The sequence below is a fragment of the Ahaetulla prasina genome, chromosome 1 (genome assembly GCF_028640845.1).
Source record: "Ahaetulla prasina isolate Xishuangbanna chromosome 1, ASM2864084v1, whole genome shotgun sequence".
Lineage (NCBI taxonomy): Eukaryota > Metazoa > Chordata > Lepidosauria > Squamata > Colubridae > Ahaetulla > Ahaetulla prasina.
Genome location: NC_080539.1, coordinates 96882478 through 96901628, shown reverse-complemented (window position 1 = coordinate 96901628; position 19151 = coordinate 96882478). Strand labels below are relative to the sequence as shown.

The window sequence follows — 19151 nt, the reverse complement described above, 5'->3', positions numbered from 1 at the left end:
CAGCTTCATGCTTCTGGGAGCAATGTGTGATCGCAGCTGTTTCTTCCTTTTAACTGCTAGTGGGGTTTGAACTGATTGGGTGGGAGCTTGGCTGTGCTCTGATTGGATGGGGTTTTTGTGCTCTGATTGGCTGGGGTGTGTCCTGTTTGGATGGGGTGTGGTTGTGCTCAGATTAGTCTGAGTTTCAGGGAGATTTGAGCTGGTGAGCTGCATTGCTGTTGTTTGGCTTCGTGTTTGTGGTCGTGCTACATCTTCATAGTGGGTGTCAGTCTGCTGCATGTATGGATCGGAGGGGTTTAAAATGGCTAATGTTGCAGCTGCGGTCTGGCTTCTGGTCCTTGGTCGTGCTTCATGATCAGTGTGGGTTTGGGTCTACTTTCTGGGTGGATGTGTGGTGGTGACATCCTGTGTGGACCTCGTGAGTGTGGGTCTGGTGTCATTCCTCGTGTTAGGGACTCGTTTGTCAATAAGGCGGGTTTCCAAATGGCTGGTAGGCGGAGGTATCATCTCGTTTGTTCATGCTGTGTGGGCGTTTTCTATCTCGATGGCTTCTCTGATTATTCTGTTGTTAAAGTGTTCAGTTTTGGCGATAGTTCTGGTCCAAACAACAGCAATCCAGCTCACCAGCTCAAATCCCCCTGCAACTCAGACTAATCTGAGCACAACCAAGCCCCCACCCAAACAGGACACACCCCCATCCAATCAGAGCACAGCCAAGCTCCCACCCAATCAGTTCAAACCCCCACTAGCAGTTATAAAGGAAGAAACAGCTGCAATCACACATTGCTCCCAGAAGCACGAAGCTGAAGCCTGAAGATGACGAATGAGACTTCGTCGAAACGTCGCCAAGACACTTCCAATTTTATGCGGGAGAAAACCCGAATAACCAAAGACCTACATACAAACACCCACGAAAACCTCAGAAAACATATATATATATGTGTATATATTTATAATATAATTATAAAAACGGGGTGAGCTCCCGTTACTTGTCCCAGCTTCTGCCAACCTAGCAGTTTCGAAAGCACATAAAAATGCAAGTAGAAAAAATAGGAACCACCTTTGGTGGGAAGGTAACAGCGTTCCGTGCGCCTTTGGCGTTGAGTCATGCCGGCCACATGACCACGGAGACGTCTTCGGACAGCGCTGGCTTTTCGGCTTTGAAACGGAGATGAGCACCACCCCCTAGAGTCGGCAACGACTAGCACGTATGTGCGAGGGGGACCTTTACTTTACCTTTAATATACAATTAGGAAAAAAAATGAAGAAAATATTCCTGAAATACAAAACAGTATGTGTAAGTAACTTCCCAAAGTGAAGAAACTAAAAGGTAAAACAAAACGAAAACAAATATATGTACCTATGTGTAAGATGGTCCTCAACTTATAACCACAATTAAGCCTAAAATTTCCATTGCTAAACAAGTAGTTGTTGAGTCAGTTTTACGACCTCTCTTGCCACAGTTGTTAAGTGAATCACTGAAATTGTTAAGTTAGTAGCATGGTTCTTAAATGAATCTGGCTTTTCCCTTAATTTTGCTTATCAGAAGGTCGTAAAAAGTGATCACCTTACCCTGGGACACTGCAACCATCATTTGCCAAAAGTCTGAATTTTGAACACATGACCATGGGGATCTTACAACAGTTGTAAGTGTAAAAAACAATTGTGTCACTTTTTCCAGTATTGTTGTAATTTCAAGCAGTCACTAAACAAATGGTTGTAAGTTGAGGAATACCTGTATATACATAGACATCTTAATAAGTATATAACGGTGAGTCAATCAATACAAATTAAATTTTGCTTATACAGGTTCATATTTACCAGTGTTTCCACTGTGTTGATAGAGTCAGTTTAAATGCTGGAAGTAAAAAATATCTGCAAGCCAGGATTTTAAATCTAGCAAAGCAAAACTATCTTCTTGGCTTTGCTCCAAACTTGAGAAATTCAAATTCTTTACAAAAGATACATTGATAAGTTTTTTGCTTTGCAAAATTATATCAATAATAGTTTTAATATCAGCCCAAAATGAGAGTAATGCAAAACAAGTCTAAATTATATCTGATAAAATGTGAATAGCATTTTTATGAGGCATGTGTTTGAATGTAGCAGAGTGGGGGTTTTTTGCTTCCCAAAGTAGGCTTCTGACCCTGGGAGAAGGGAGAAAAAAAATCCAGAGATTTTGATAAAAACATGATGTTAAAGAAACTGCGGGTAATTGTTACTGGGTTTTAACTAGTTCTGCTTGCAGTGGGCACTAAGTAAGAGGGACCTGTTGTTATGCATTGACATACCTTCCTGTAATGGTCCTTATATCAGCTGGAACCCTCAGTGGTTGAAATAATTCTCATTAATTAAAAATATTTCCATTTCCATATTTATATCTCCATAAAAATATTGTACGTTTTTAGGATAATCCTGGAAAAGTTGTAGGCCTGTGACCTACCAATTAAATTAGAAGCTTTGTCTCTTAAAATTACAACTTAAGCTTTGTCCCTTAAAAGGAAGGCTGTATAAGACCATACAGCCTTATAAAGGACAGTCCTTTGCTTCAGAAAGCTGTCCTTTAGATTTATCTAATTTAATTATTTTCTTGGTTTTGCTCTTGAATTTTTCTCTATAAAGCAAAGTTATAAACATAAACAATTTTTTATCTTTATAAAACTCTCTCAGATTGGCCTTTCTTTTCAGATTTGTCTTTTATTTTTTCCATGAAAATATTGTCATAATAATAAAATCTTAATTGTTGCCTGAAAAATATTTTGAAGGATACTTACACACTAAAATTCTTTGATGTCTAGACAGTAGTTAGAGAAACTTAAAATTAATCAAAGCTGAATTCATGTGCTGAAGTTGAGTGCAAATCAAATCATATATTCTTTGACCTTATATATAAATTATTATCATGCATTCCAAATTATTCAATGCAGCTTTTTGGCATGCTGGAATAGTGCCAGTCTCTTAATATAGCCCATCGTTTCTAGAAAAGACTGCATGAATCTTACAGCATTTGAATTACCAAAGGTCCAAGTGAACCATAAGAATGTTTTACATAAATTGAGAAAAAATGTGGATAATTGCACTTTGAATTGTTATACTGCAATTACAGTGACAGAATTTCTAAAAGAATACTGTTAGTATCCAAATTAGTTCCACATCATGAAAAATGTTCATATTATCCTTTAATGTGCTTGAGTTAAACACTTGTAGTTCTAAAGAAGCGCATATTAGATGGGAGATCACCACGAAAAAGGGAAACATCCAAGTTCTCAGTGAGAGTGCAACCAATCTCTTCACAATTCAGGTTGTGGTTTATGTATCGCCATAAAGAGCCTTTGATCTTAATTCCCACTTGATTTCTTCTCTTGATTGTGAGCAAAACACTATTAATGTTAAACATGTCAAGCTCTACATTTGTGTTGGCATGGTGAGGAACTTGTCGAGAGACCTTTTCTATAGAGATGAATAATCAAAAAAGGCAATTTCTGTTGTTTTTCATAAAATAAAACATTTAAAAAACACATAAATTTAAATAAGGTTGTTTAGTAAGCATCCATCTTGGAATTTATTTATTTATGTTGGAAACTCACTTTTCAGGGATAGGATTTACTAATATGCAAAATACTGTAGGAAAAATCTTCTCTTTCTGTATTCCATTGTCATGGGGAAATTTGGAGATGCCTTGGCCCACATTAAGGGTGGTGCAGTGGCTCAACGGTTGAGATACTGGGCTTGTTAGTTGGAAAGCTGGTAGCCCAGGTTCAAGACCTGAACACCACATGACAGAGTGAGTTCCCGTTCTTTCCCTAGCTCCTGCTCACCTAACAGTTCAAAAGCATGGAAATGGGAGTAGATAAATAGGTACCACTTCAGTGGGAAGGTAACAAGACTCTGTGATGTCATGCTGGCCACATGACCATGGGAATGTCTTTGGACAGTACTGGCTCAATGGCCTTGAAACGGAGTTAAGCACCACTCCCTACAGTCAACAACAACTAGCAGAGTTGTTCCACAGGGACAAATCCACAGGGACTCCTTTATCTTATCATTGGCCACATTAAAGGAAAAATAAAACTGTTGTGAAATACTATTTCAAATCCAAGCATAATGTGAATTTTGGTTTTGAGATTCATACTTTAAAACTACATTTCTTTTAGTTTTTGTGAACATATCTCTTTAATATAAAGATCAACATTGCCCTTCGAATATAGTCAATCCTTCCAATCTAGTCATCTTCAGATATATGGGGACTGCAAGTCCCAGAATCCCCAATCAACAGTGCCTTCACATCTGGAGGCTATCTAGTGGGAGAGGCTCACGAATCATAATTCTCAAATCAGTTTCATATCATCCTATGTCAGCCATGATGTGGAATTGAATGACTTGGACAGCAGGGACAGACACATTATACCTGTGGGTTTCAAATTTTTTTACTACCGGTTCTTATGGGTGTGGCTTGGTGGGCATGGCTTGGTGGGCATGACAGGGGAAGGATACTGCTAAATCTCCATTCCCACCCCACTCCAGGGGAAGGATACTGCAAAATCCCCATTTCCTCCCAATCAGCTGGGACTCGGAAGGCAGAGAATAGATGGGGGCAGGGCCAGTCAGAATTTTTACTACCGGTTCTCCGAACTACTCAAAATTTCCACTACCAGTTCTCCAGAACTGGTCAGAACCTGCTGAAACCCACCTCTGGTACCTGTCAATATGATAAGAGCAAGAGTAAGCAGTTCTTGATGACTCATGGAATTATCAGGGCAGCAATAACTGGGGTGTCCTGCTTTGCTTGAGTGGAAGTGATTCTCATTAATTCAAAGGCATTTTGGATATCCCATTATAATAAATGTTCCCACTTTTGAAACAAGCATTCTTGTCCTGTTACGAACAGGAAACACCTGTATATGATATGCAAACATGGAAAAAAAGTTATTATTCCTTGAGTTGAAAAACGTAGATATATTGATTGATTGCACTTTCATATCTCCAGACTCTATATAAAGATTCCAGGTGGATCACTTCCTAAAACATAAAAACAGCAGAACATAAAATTACAATAAATTAATCAAGTGCTGATATAATACGAATAGATGCGGTGCTTTTAGCTCACTCCCCAGATGCCCTTTGGAAATGTTTGGTCTTCAGTAGCTTCTAGGAGGCCACCATGAGGTTCTGGCCTAACTTCAAGAGGGAAGCCATTCCATCATAGATAATAGGAACGCTGTTTGGGATCTCTTTCCCCCTTTGCCATTTAAAAGATATTGATATCAAAAGACATTGACAGATATCTGCACTGAAATGTTAAATGCCCGAGTGTCAAGCTTTACAGGGTTTTACAGGTTTAGACTTCAATATTGAACTGTACTGGAAACCTATTCATTATCAGAGTAGTAACCATGTTATGTGACTGTGTTGACCCCGATTTGCTAATTTTTGAACTGTGGCATTTGGACAAATTGCCATTTCCACATAGTTTCAAAAACAGCCCTGGCCATAGCCTTTACGTCAATAACTAGCAGCTGAGAGCGCACCTAAAAAATTCCCGTTAATTCCTATTGTTTTCAATACCTGATTGCTTTATTTCGTTAATAGAAACCTACCATTTGTCGTAGTGAAAAACATCTTTTTAAATATTGTAATTATTTGATCCTGAAGTTTATGATGTCACTTTTAAGAAATTGATGTCAACTGTAGAGGAATGCAATCTTTATGCAGTTCTCAGTAATACGGTGTCTTAATGAGGACATACTGTTTTATAGTGCATGAATGTGTGTTGATTTAACATTTTATGCTCTTTCTGGGAATGGGAGGGTCTTCAAAGATAATATAATCTTCTAGCATAATTCTCACTGAAGTTGTGTAATGCTGTGAACGAAAGATTTAGAATTTTTATTGGATTTAATCTTGTCCAGTTTGCTGGAAGAAAATACTATTAATTCCCATGAGAATGAGCATAGGGAAACTTTCCCCACTCATAAGAATTGATTAAGCGATTGTTTCATATGATTTTTTTTATGCATTCTATGCAGCGTGATCTCATTAATGGATTTTAAAACATTTTACAATGTGTAACTAGTTGTCCTTTGGATGAATGTTCGCACTTCTGTCAGTCTTTTATCACATTTGGTTTCAATTACAAATAGCATGTGTTTTGTGTTGGCTTTGTGGACTAATTGGAAACCGTATGGTGCATTTGCAAGGAAATGGGTTTGATTATTTATTTATTTTTCATCGTTGCTTAGTCTATGGGAGATTCTTTGTAATGTTTCTTTGCTTCTATCAATTCTATCCTTGAATACTGTTCACCTGCCTGGAACCCACACTGTTTTTCGGACATTAATACATTAGAGAGGGTCCAGAGGTATTTTACAAGAAGAGTACTCAACTCTTCTGCTCGCAATAAAACTCCTTATACCACCAGGCTTGAAATTTTAGGCCTGAATAACTTTGAACTACACCGTTTACCTAAACTTAGTACACAAGATTATCTACCATAACGTCCTACCTGTTAATGACTACTTTAACTTCAAGCACAATAACACAAGTGCTATCAATAGATACAAACTAAATGTAATCCACTCTAATCTTGATTGCAGAAAATACGACTTCAGCAATAGAGTAGTAAATGTCTAGAACACTCTACCTGATCCTTTTGTTAGTTTCTCTAACCCCCATATCTTTTACCTTAAACTGTCTACCATGGACCTTACACGTTTCTTAAGAGGTCCCTAAGAGGGCATGCCTAAGCGCACTTGCATGCCTACTGTCCCTGTCCTACTGTTTCCAATTATATGTAACCATTCTATGTGTTTATGGCTATGTTGTGCCAATTTATATCCTTTTTTTGTGCCAATTTTTTTTCGTGTGTCCATATCTATGTCTATTCTGTTACTTGTTTCCTTATACTTGTTGACAAATAATTAAATACATACATACATACATACATACATACATACATACATACATACATACATATGAAATATACACCATTTACAAGGTGGATCAGACATTGCGACAGGGTGCTGTACTTCACTTATTTGTGTAGTTGGGATAGTGTATTGTGACATTCTTGGTGTTCTCTTGAGTTCTGTTGTTTGCTTGCAAATGTTCATTATCCACTGAATAATGTTACCTAGTTGGGTAATGAAATGCCTGCAAGCAAACAACTGAGCCATATTCTTTTCTGTGTCAGGATGCTGTGGTGTACTCTCTCAAGATTAAGTACCTGACAGGCAGGTTGCACAAAAATAGCATAGTGTTATTACTGACTAAGCTATCAGTATTAATTTATAAAGAGCAAGTCCTGCCAAACTAATTTTAATTATTTTTGATTGAACGTCTTATTAGTCTGTTGGAATACTAATGTACCCTGGACAGCGCAAGCTGATTCATAAAGCCTGGGCACTGCTTGCTTTTCATTAATGAAAAAGAGGATTTGCTTATTAAATTTCAAATAACCTAAAATATATTGGAATAACACAATAAAATGCAGTAGCAAAATTCAGAATGATCCTAATGTCATTCTGAATACCATAGAAAAACAGATCCTAAAATGTGATTGATGTTATTTGTATTATAGTACTTAAACTTTCAGGAACAAGATAACCCTATGAACTGTCCTGATGTCAATAACCCATGTCCTTATCACTATCCAGGTCTGCTTTTGGAGATTTTCTATAAGTTGCAGCTGTTTTAAAAACGCAGCAGCCAGGCTTTAGTTGGGACATATCTACCAGTGTAAAATAGCACAAAATAAATTTGGTGTATAGGTTGCCTGTAAATTTCCAAGCCTAATCCAAATGCTGGTGATTACTTTTAAAGTCCTACCTGGCATAGCCCTAGAATATATGATGCAACACTTCATCAGATTTTAGTCTACTCCTCTTGTCATCTACAAAAGTCACATTGACCACCTCTGCTCCTCCTGAGGTTACATTGGGTACAGACAGATGACAGTTCCTTTAATGGTATGTGGGAATGACTTTGGCAGACAGGAGGAAAAGCCACAGTCTAGGCCAGGGATCGGCAACCTGTGACTCTGGAGCCACATGTGGCTCTTTCATCCCTCTGCTGCGGCTCCCTGTTGTTGGTCGGCTCCACAATTGATAGGGCTTTCAGTTAGGACAGGTAGAGAAAAAAGGATGCGGTGCTAGGAGGCGACTCTATGGTGGGGGGAACTGGACTTCCGGTCAACAGAGGAAAAAGGATGCTGCGCTAGGAGGGGAATCTATGGTGGGGGAACCGGACATCTAGTTGGCTCACGAATTGAACCAGGGGCTTCCGGTTAGGACCTTTGTGGCTCTTTGACTGTTGAAGGTTGCCGACCCCTGGTCTAGGAGATGCTCATATAAGAAGTAGCTGAGCTCATGAAAGGAATGGGGGCATAGCAAATATCTCAGAAGGGACCCTTCCGAGGTTGTTGGACTGTAAAGATAAGGGGAGAGAGATGTACTTTCAGACTTGAAAGATTCTATTAATATAAGCCTACAATACAAAAAGAGTTAATGTTGGTCTTTTCTAATGTGCCTTGCAAGGCTGACGCTTGTCTATGATACGCTCCACCTTGTGGCACTCACTCTCATCAGAAAATGGTGTAAACTCCACCTTGCTGATATGTGGAGAGAGTAGCCTTGAAGGACAGGAGGAAAAAATGCTACCCAGGGACAGTCAGATAAGTGGGGCTTGAGCCAGGGCCAAGAAAATAAATTGAGAAAACTTACAGCATCAGACAAGCCCTTCCCTAGCTCAGATAAAGATAAAGGAAAGGAGGTGGGAAGCACATTTAGACTTGCATGATTCTGTTACTATAAGTTTACAATAAAAGTAATGCCTGGCCTACATGGCATTGGTGTTTTAGTCTGGTCTGTCTTCTAAACATTTCAAGCACAAGTTTACTTCAGCAAGACCTTGTCCCCAGTGCATCTCTTTTTGCTTTTTGCTTTGGAATGTACTGTTAAGCTGCTCCTTTTCTTTCTTGCCTGCCATTGTATTCAGGTCAGAATCCATTGAGATTGGGGCAGGTTATCTCGCTTCTGAGGCGTTTGCTATGCCCTTGTTCCTTTCCCACATAAATAAGCAAAACCATGGTTGGAATCTAATTTGTTTGTATTAGATCTAAGTTCATACAACACTAAAATATAATTTAGCAAGGCACCCAGTTTTGTCTGCTGTGTTTAACAGGATTTTAATTCATTTGTGAAAGAAAACCAACATTCAGCAAGGTTCAGATTTGGAAAGACAGCTGACGTAGCTATTTGCTCTTATTTCTCCTTTCCCCCAAGACTTTTACATAGTTTCAGGAAGTACATAGGATAGTTAACTAAAGTGCTGCTGTTATTACTCATTAAAATAAACTAATTTTCAACCATGGTTTGTGAGGTTGCTTAGTTTATACATATACAACACATATGCATATTAATTTCTCAATGATGTGTTTTCTGATTATAGCTGACTAAACATAGTTCAGCATAGTTCCAGATACTGTATATCCCATAATGCAATCAAGTGTATGTTCTTTTATCTATCTTAGCTTCATGATGTTGATATGATGGTCGTGGGCAGTACCAAAGCAAAAGAGATCTCAGTGGCTTGGAAAAATCCTGAGATCACTACGGTGGATTGTTCACAAAGCACTTTATGGGGTGAGTTTTGTTGGAGATGTAAAGTAATGGGTGCTAAAGCTTAAAACTTGCAGGAATTAATTTATTAATGACAAAAAAGTACGCTCTTCTATCTTGAAATTTAAAATAAAGGGCAGAAAAATTAATCTTCCTTTGACTGATACAGAAAAATCCTACGAACAGTCTTAATTTAGCATTACTTTGGAAAAATGGTTTTTGCGTTTACTATGTTACTGGCATCCCTGACTAATCATTCTTGCCGGCTGTTACATAGAGCCATTAGTGCCTATGTTCTCCCCACGCCTCTCCATTAATTGATGTGTTGAATTCTGAGCCTCCAGGTTAATTGTTGATAGATTTTCCATTTTTCAGTGTCATAATATATAGCCAGCTTGGTATAGCACCTAAGGCGCTGACCTAGAGGATTGTGAGTTCTAGGCCTCCCTAAGACATGAAAGCCAGCAGGATGACTTTGGGCCAGTCACTCTCTCTCAGCCCAACCCACCTCACAGGGTTGTTGTTATGTGGAAAATATGAGGGAGGGGTATTAGATGTGTTTGCCACTTTATATATAATAAAAAGGCAGGATAGCATTAGAATAGTAGGTATAATTATAATGGCCTGTGCTGTCAGATATTGTTGAGCGACTGAATGATGGAGAAACTTTTCCATAGAACAGCATAGCTTGCTAGTGTAAAGGAATGAGATGCTACAGAGGGTCTCCTCATGCCACACAATATTTTTCAGTGGACTCCATTCATACAGTCAGCTGCAGGGATGCTCCACTCTGGCATCAAATCAGCTGCTCCAGTTTCCAATCAGGGCGAATTCTGAAACTCAACTACATGTTATCTCTGCAACTGATAAAAACAGTTATATGAAGCCAAATCAAATAATCTGAAGAAGCACAGAAGTTTAAGCAAAGGGAGAAGAGAATCAAATTTGGCCTCTCTTGTTTCTTATTGTTCTGGCTGAGATCCTAGCATGGTTTCATTGTGACAGTCATCGATTTATAGCTAGGGTAGACAGAGTTTTAACTTCCAGGAAAACATTCTCCACTGCTAATCTAAATTGACGTTTTCCAGAAGACTGATCTTGAAGAACAAAGTGTGAACACAATGAAAGCCAGTTGATTCCCCACCCCCCCACCCTTCTTGAAAGTTTAATGTTCAAGCTATAATCTTTTTCGTGGCTCCTTTATGGCTTCATTATCAAAATTTAAACGAATTGTGATCTAGTGATATTTAAGTTGCATTGCAAGTTATACAGAATTTTTAAAAAACAGATGAAGCTAGGGGTTTCTATGGTTGTGCAGGGTTTTGAATTCAAAGGTTTAAAAAACATGCTTGGAGCATGCAAGGGTACCAGTGGTGGGTTTCAAATTTTTTTACTACCGGTTCTGTGGGCGTGGCTTGGTGGGTGTGTCAGGAGAAGGATACTGTAAAATCTCCATTCCCTCCCCACTCCAGAGGAAGGTTACTGCAAAATTCCCATTTCCTCCTGATAAGCTGGGACTTGGGAGGCAGAGAATAGATGGGGGCGGGGCCAGTCAGAATTTTTACTACCGGTTCTCCGAACTACTCAAAATTTCCACTACCGGTTCTCCAGAACTGGTCAGAACCTGCTGAAACCCACCTCTGCTTTGAACGGTTGCTAAGCAACCAGTTGTTAAGTGAGGGCTACCTATACTGGGGAGGTGATTCTGAAGCCTACAAGCTTCTCCTAATTCTTCCCAATTATCTCTGCAAGGTTAAATCATGCAAATATTTATGTGAATTTGCCAGCACCTAACAGTTTATTGTTTCTGTTAAGTGGCTGGAAAAAACTTCTCAGCCAAATTAATGTAAGAGAAGTCATCACTGCTTTGTGATACATGCTATCAGTTGGCACTCCTACCCTGAAAAAAGTCCTTTACCTTTGCAATAATTATATATTCAGTATGTACAGTTTTTCACTCCATTTTTGTCTGTTTGTCTTGTATCTATTTATTTGCATGTTGATGCATTTCTATGCTTTCTGTAATGCATATGACACCTTTGCTCAGCAGCAATTTAGCTAATGGTGTCAATTATCTTCTTGCAGCTTTTTTCCAAAGATCTTCCCACAAGAAGAGGCTTCTGGATTTATGGGTGCAATTGTTTTTCATTTTCAGGACAGAATGCTTTTCGTGGACATCCAACAAGAGGCAATGATTGCAATCTAGGTGAGGCTGTTGAACATCTGGCATTGGCAATATGCATGCAGGTTAGTAAGTCCCGTGGTGACTCTTTATGTAACAGGAACAAAACAAAAGGCAGGTTCACGGTTCAAGCATTCAACCAGCTTGGAAGGAAAAGGATAAGGAAAGAAAGATATCCAAACTCAGGTTAGGATTACAAATACTAATAAAATACTCATCTGAATTTGTCTAGGTACCAGCGATAACTTCTGCACATGTGCAATTTTTTTTACAAGATTCTTTTTGCATCTTTTCCCCCAGATTCAATACCAGCCTTACAATGGTATTAAGATGCTTTTTTTGTGCTGAGTCTTAACACTATACACTGAAAAATAGTAATAACATGAAACAGGGAGGGGTAAAAAAGATATGTAAATTGAAAACATGGCAAAGTGCCTCAAATTTCAAAGGGATTATAAAAGTCAGCAGGCAAGTGAAACAGACTTGGAGGGCATAAGTGAGTCCTTTTTGCTTCAGGCTTCCTTCCCTGTAAGATATCTTTCATACCCTCCAGTTGCGAAGAAAAAAATAGTCTCTGGAAGTATGTATCCCAAAAAGTGAGATTGAAACTATATATTGCAATTGTACTAAAGCAAAGTATTTTTCTCTCTTTTCTTCTTGAAAGAACTTGGTAAAACTCAGTGAGCTACAGATAGCAGCCCAGCAGTCTAAGGAATGGAATCTCAGTTGTTTGAATCTACAGCCCATTTCACCTGTTCCCAGGTAGGAACCGCATAGCAAATTATTTTCCAGCAGGATACTATGTATTAAAGCACAACATTTGCTAAAACGTGAGTATAATTTGCTTGTCTTGTTCAATTTATTCTAATTTCTCTAAGGACTGCAATTTCATTCTGCTGAAACAAAACTCTAAGGCAAACAAGATGGCGTTAGTCAAGTCATTAGTAGTTGCCTTCAGTTTTCAATCTGGCAAAATTGTATTTTTTGTAAATGTGGACTGGCCAGCACCTATCCAACCCTGAGTGATCTTTAAAAAGCTGCAGGATTGAGCCTGGTTATTATTTTAATTGGAATCACTAGGAAATCCCGGGACTACAGATTAGATTGGGAAATTAGAAGAAAAGCTCAATAGCAAACCGCTTCCATATTGTTGCAAAGAAAACTATAGGGACATTTCATAAAGTCATCAGGAGTCAAGTTCAACTTGAGGGAGATTTTGCCTTTATGAATGAGAACTGCATATTTGTGATAATTTACATACATACATACATACATACATACATACATACATACATACATGGTTCTTCTTGTCTCAAGATTCAGGCTATGATGCAGGAACTTGGATGGAGGAAGCTCAGGGAAAGAGTACATGGTCTACATGCAATAGTTCCCAAGTCCAGTCTTCAGAATTCCTGCCCGAAATTTTAGAAGCATGCTGCCAATGTCAGTCACATAACATGGACCAGTAGTCTGATTAGGTGAAGGCAGCTCCCTATCTTCATGTGATTGGGGGCTCATTTTGCATTTATCCCTCTTCACCCTCACCCTCTTTCTCAGAACAAGATAGTATAGTGAGAAAGCTGCATATTAAAAATATGCATTTTAGGTTAGACTAATGCCAGTGGCAATATGAATAGAGGAGCCCATTTCACACATAGCACTTTGGCAAGTATTATAAAAGGAGACAGAAGGGTACAATCAATATGTGATTTGCTTAAACACAGAGGAAACTTTCTTCTGTAAGCAATTATATCTATGTATGATTGTATCACATGATATGACAGAACATTAAAGTCTTTATTATTCTCTAGAGGAATTGAGTATGAACCAGGCTGGAGGGAATCTAGTATAATTTTCCTTAGTGGGAAATTTCATATGGGAATGTTTGAGAATTTCTTCAGATAGTTGGCTTAGTTTTGTTTTCTTAATACAGAAACTTAATACTCTTGGAAATTACTACTTTCTCTTTTTTAAAAAAAAAAACACATTTTCTCTAGCATAAAAGCTCCTTATAAGTACATTCATTTCCAGATGATTATAGAAATCTTGAAATTGCTTCTGATTTAATAAATGTATTATCAAAAGTGGAAAGCATACCAATTTTAAAACACGAATCAGAAATGTGTGTGTGTGCGTAGCACTGGTGACCAGATGTACAATACAAAGCACAAAGTTGATTCTCCTTATTTGCAAATTTGCTTACTTGCTAACATATATTTGTAGTCCCAAAATCAATATTTGCGCTAGGAAGACTGGTTGGGATCATTGACTATGTTTAGCTTGAAGAAAAGAACATTTCAGAGAGACAAAATAGCTTCCTTCAAGTATTTGAAGGCTATCAGTAAAAGATAGAGCAAATTTGATCCATGATTCCAAAAGAAAAGATAAGGAACAATTAAGGTTAAACTTCAGGGAAGTCTTTTTTTGGTTGGACATCAAGAAGATTTTCTTAAAGATAAAATCTGTCCAGTAATCCAAGAAACTGCCTTTGTGGGTGGTTGACTTTAGCTTGGCTTTTAATATGTGGCTGGGTGGTCTTCTTTCGACGTGGCTGTGGTAGTAGGTCCCTGCACTGGGCAGGAGGTTGCATGATGTATTTTTCTAAATGTCTCAGAGAAACCAACTTTACATGTAAAAGCAGTCCACTGAAAACTTTCCATTTTGATTACCAAGCAGTGATAAGTTGAGAGAGAAGAAGGAAATGGCATACCTGTGTAGGCAGCTTCAGAATTCAGTTCAGCCACAGAAAAAGGACTTCTTTAGCAACTCAGTATATTGTTTCTTCAACATTCCTGGAGCACAAAGAGCTTCCCCCAAGATCATTTCCACAAAGGTAAACTGAAGGTAGAAGATGATTTGAAAGATCTAAGTCAGGACTGTCAAACTCCTGGCCTGCGGGCCGGATGTGTCACATGCTGGCCATACCCACGCCCGGTTTAACAAAGGGGAGGAAAGTCCCGATATGTCACCTGATACTGCCGTGATGGCATGACTTTGGCAGTCCTGATCTAGGTGTCCTAAAATGTAAGTTCTTTGTCTCCAATTGTATATCCACTCACGTATATACCGTATACCTATTTTTAATTTGTTTGCTTTTGCAGTGATATTGAAATTTCCAGGGGACAGGCTCCAAAACCTATCCATATTCTTGCCAAAGAGATAGGATTGCTCACAGAAGAAATTGAAATCTATGGCCAAACCAAAGCCAAAGTACGTCTTTCTCTGCTGGAAAGGTTGAAAGATCAGCCAGATGGAAAATATGTACTGGTTGCTGGGTAAGAAATAGTTTATGTATTCCCCTTACTTTTGCTTAGATAACAAAATGCAGCTTGTATTTTTATTTACATATTTATCTATTAGAATCCGTCAAACAAAAACAAGAACAAGAATAAAAGAAAAAATGACAGGGACAATTGACACGTTAGTGCTCTTATGCATGCCCCCTCTACTAACTACTTAAGTATGAAATAAGGTCCACGGAAGTCAATTTGTGACTGAAACTGTGAAAATTTGTAGCTGAGACAACTGAATCAGGTAGAGCATTCCAGACTTTGACAACTCTATTATAGAAATCATATTTTTTACACTCAAGTTGAGAACGATTTACATTGAGTTTAAAGTGGTTCGCGAGTGTAATATTGTGATTAAAACAGAAAAGGTCATGTAAAGGTAAAGCATTACTACGCATAATTTTGTATGCAATACCTAGGTCTGACAGCAAGCGACGCAGTTCTAAGTTATCCAAACCGAGAATTTTGAGCCTAGTAGCATAGGGAATTCTATTATGTACAGAAGAGTGCAAGACTTTCCTTGTGAAATACTTCTGAACCCGCTCAATTGTACTGATGTCAGATATATGGTGGGGATTCCAAACAGTTGAACAATACTCTAAGATTGGTCTAGCATAAGTTTTATAAGCTCTAATTAGCAATGCAATGTTTCCAGAAAAAAAGCTTTGCAAAATTAAATTTACAGCTCTTCATGCTTTTTTAGCAACGCTGTTACAGTGAACTTTGGAGCAAAAATTGCCAGAGATAAGTACACTGAGGTGTCCTTGACAAAGTGAGGGTCATCTGCTAGATCAATGCCTCCTAGCTTATACTTGACACTCTGATTACGTTTACCAATAAGTAAGACAGAGCATTTATCAATCGAAATTTGAAATTTGCCAAATAGATGACCATTCAGACACATGGTCGAGACTACATTGCAAAACAACAGAATTATCTGTAGTATTGAATATTTTTACATCATCGGCAAAAAGGATGCAATTGCTTTTAGCAGTTTTCATTTATTGAATGAGATGGTCCCGTCTGAAACATTTAAAACTTTTTTCTTCCCTCTTTCTCTTGCATTATTAATGTATGTGAACTATCCTAAGCAGCCTTGCATTTCTTTCATCATTGAGAGGAATGTTTGCCACCATTCATATTTATCACTTATTTATGTGACTGCCTTTTGTTTAGTAGTTTAAGAAGGCAAACAAATCGTGGAGCTCCACTTTCCATTTTTCCTCACAACAATATCCCTGTGAGGTACTGGCCTAAAATCAACCACTGAATTTAGATAAATGAGGATAGACTAGAACCCGAGTCTCCCTGGTACTAGACCCAACACTTTAACCATGATGCAATGCTTGGTCTTCAAAGCACATGTTAAATTTGCTACTTACAAGTTAACTGCAGGTTCTCTGAGGAGCAATTCTGGAAGGAAAACCCAAAGTTACCTCTCCCTGAGACAACAGTAATTAGGGATTACTGCCATTGTTCTGATCAGCTCTCCCAAAGCAGGAGCTTGGGTCATGGCATGAGGACTTAGTTTGTCTCTTTTGCAAATCAAGCCATAGAATATTATGTAAGACATAAAGAGCCTGCATTAATGGATGCTTATGTTCACTTAAATGTCCCCAGTTATCAATAGGTCTTTTTGCAGTATATATTAACTTAGAGCTCACTTTGGTTCCAGTCAATCCTGGAGGTAATTAACAGCACATGCTAAATAGCTGGTTGAGAATTAGGACTCCATTCCAGAGATGCATCTTTTGTTGTTCTCCTTTGTTTTCAACTATACGCCCTCCTGTCCTGTCTCATTGCTGTGATTATGAAGGCCCATTGTTACATGGCTTTATATTTATATTTATTATTATTTATTTGTTATATTTATTTGCTGCCTATCTTGCAATGAGCTACTGTACCCGTGTGCATGTGTGTGTCTCCAGATGAGATACAGTATGTAGCACATAAATCCAATAAGTATATAAATATGCTTAATTTTTCAATACATTCTATCTTTAATTTTCTAGTAAGTGCTACTTATTCCATGAGTGCTGCCTTTAGCAAATAAGGAAGCTGTCAACAATTTTTGCTGTGTTACACTTACCATATTTTTCAGAGTATAAGACGCACCGGAATATAAAACATTAGTTTTTGGCTACAGTAATATGTCATTGCAGCCAGTAAGTGACCATGATCATGTGACCATGCCTGATTTTGTAACCTTTTTTGTGCCAGTCGTTAGGTGAATGCAGTGGTCGTAAAGTAAACACAGCGATCATTAAGTGAATCCGTTTTAGGCAGTGGCAATTTTTTTTTTTGCCAGAAACTAAGTAAATGCTGGAAACCAGAAAAAAAAATCAAAAATTGAAATTAATGACTGCAGTACACTGCAAACAGCTGTAAAAGTGAGCTGGTTGCCAAGAATCCAGAGTGCGATCATATGATTGTAAGGAGCAGCTACTAGAATTTCAAAATTAGGTCATAAGTACCGTTTTAGGGGCCCATCATAACTTCAAACAGTTACTAAGCGATCAGTCTCGTTAAGTGAGGACTACTTGTATGCTTCTTTTTTCTTTTTTCTTTTTCTTTTTTCTTTCATGTTCTCATGCACCAAGACAAATTCCTTGTGTGTCCAATCACACTTGGCCAATAAAAATTCTATTCTATTTAAACTGTCCTCTTGGTTCAGAATGCAAATATAAAATGTTACATTTACAGAGTGTTCCCTTTCTAACATCAAGAGATCATCAGATAGAAAAGTTGTGCTGATAGATAGGAACTGAAAACAATCTCCAACTAGGCTCCTATAACTTGGTTCCCTTGGCCCTATTGGGAAATTCAGACTATCAGAAAACATTGATTTTTCTGAGCTCACAAAATAGCATGTGTTTTTTTTTTGTTAAATAATGATAGACAGAGTATCCCGTTCTTTTAAAAGATAAAATTTAAAAAATATTTCTGATTGCATCTTTTACCTAAAGCAAATGTAGCCTACCACGGACAGCTGGACCTTTTGCAAAGTCTCTGCAGTTCAGGGAAATATGTTTCTAATTAGAGGTGGATTTCTAGCTTGAGTCTTTAGGAGGTCATGAAATAGGAGTTACCGCTTTTGGCTCACTTCTTCCTGAATGCTTGTATATCCCTGGGAATGAAAATGTAATCCGCAATGTCACATACCTTAAATAAACTACTTATTTCACTGTATTTGCTGAAGTACCACAGATTTAAACAGTTAAATGTAGCATATCTTGGCAAGCATTTTCTGTTAGAAATGGAGTGGAAATGATGTGAATGAAAATGTAATTTAGTTTTGTTTGTTTTTTAACTTGAATTTTCTCTGGCTGATAAAAGAGATGCCCCAGATGAATAGCTTGGGTAGTTTTGAAATCTCTCTACAGAAATGCACTGATTGCAATGCAAATTTATGATGGTCAGTGTTTTACAGCTAAATAGAAACAATTCCTATTTACATGGGAATTATGGGACCGGATGTTTAACACATCTGAACAATGGCATCCTAGAGAAGGCAGGTCTAATTCTGTTAAATAAGCACTGCTTATTTCCATAAGTGTTTTGTCAGATAAGAAAACAGCTTTTCTTTCTACACACATCCCCCTCACCAAGAGATTCTTAGTCATGCACTCATTTTTATCACTTTACTCTCTGCATCATATTAGTACTTTTTAAAGTCTTATATTTCCTCCAGTTTTTTAAAAGGTTCAAACTCAGCCTTAAATTTCCTGTTATAAATTTACAAAATTGAAGATAGGTGGCTATTTATAAATTGCCTTTTAAAAAAGGGAAACCTATGGCATACCTTGTTTTGATTGATTGATATTGATCATCAATTGTGTTGTAAATGTTGTACCTTGATGAACGTATCTTTTCTTTTATGTACACTGAGAGCATATGCACCAAGACAAATTCCTTGTGTGTGCAATCACACTTGGCCAATAAAAATTCTATTCTATTCTATTCTATTCTATTCTATTCTATTTTGTTGCACTTTGCTTTATTGTGCTTCGCTTTCACCAGCAAGAAGATTATGATTCACTGGAGGTCAGGTGATGATTAGCATTT

The 19151-nt window shown here is 37.9% G+C and overlaps 1 protein-coding gene across 8 annotated transcripts in view; it reads left to right on the top strand.

The window, feature by feature from the left end:
• Positions 1-19151, top strand: part of MTHFD1L (methylenetetrahydrofolate dehydrogenase (NADP+ dependent) 1 like) — a 138118-nt gene that overhangs the window by 13062 nt on the left and 105905 nt on the right. For 7 of the 8 annotated variants that reach the window (XR_009153498.1, XR_009153510.1, XM_058169615.1 and 4 more), the window contains exons 8-11: positions 9527-9638; positions 11770-11861; positions 12461-12558; positions 14898-15071. Coding sequence is in view for 5 of the 8 variants with exons in the window: in XM_058169615.1 (XP_058025598.1) it covers positions 9527-9638; positions 11770-11861; positions 12461-12558; positions 14898-15071 (476 nt within the window). In the remaining 3 variants the exon portion in view is untranslated. Of the gene's footprint in view, positions 1-9526; positions 9639-11769; positions 11862-12460; positions 12559-14897; positions 15072-19151 lie in introns of those variants that run through there. The other variant, XR_009153511.1, reaches the window with a different exon arrangement.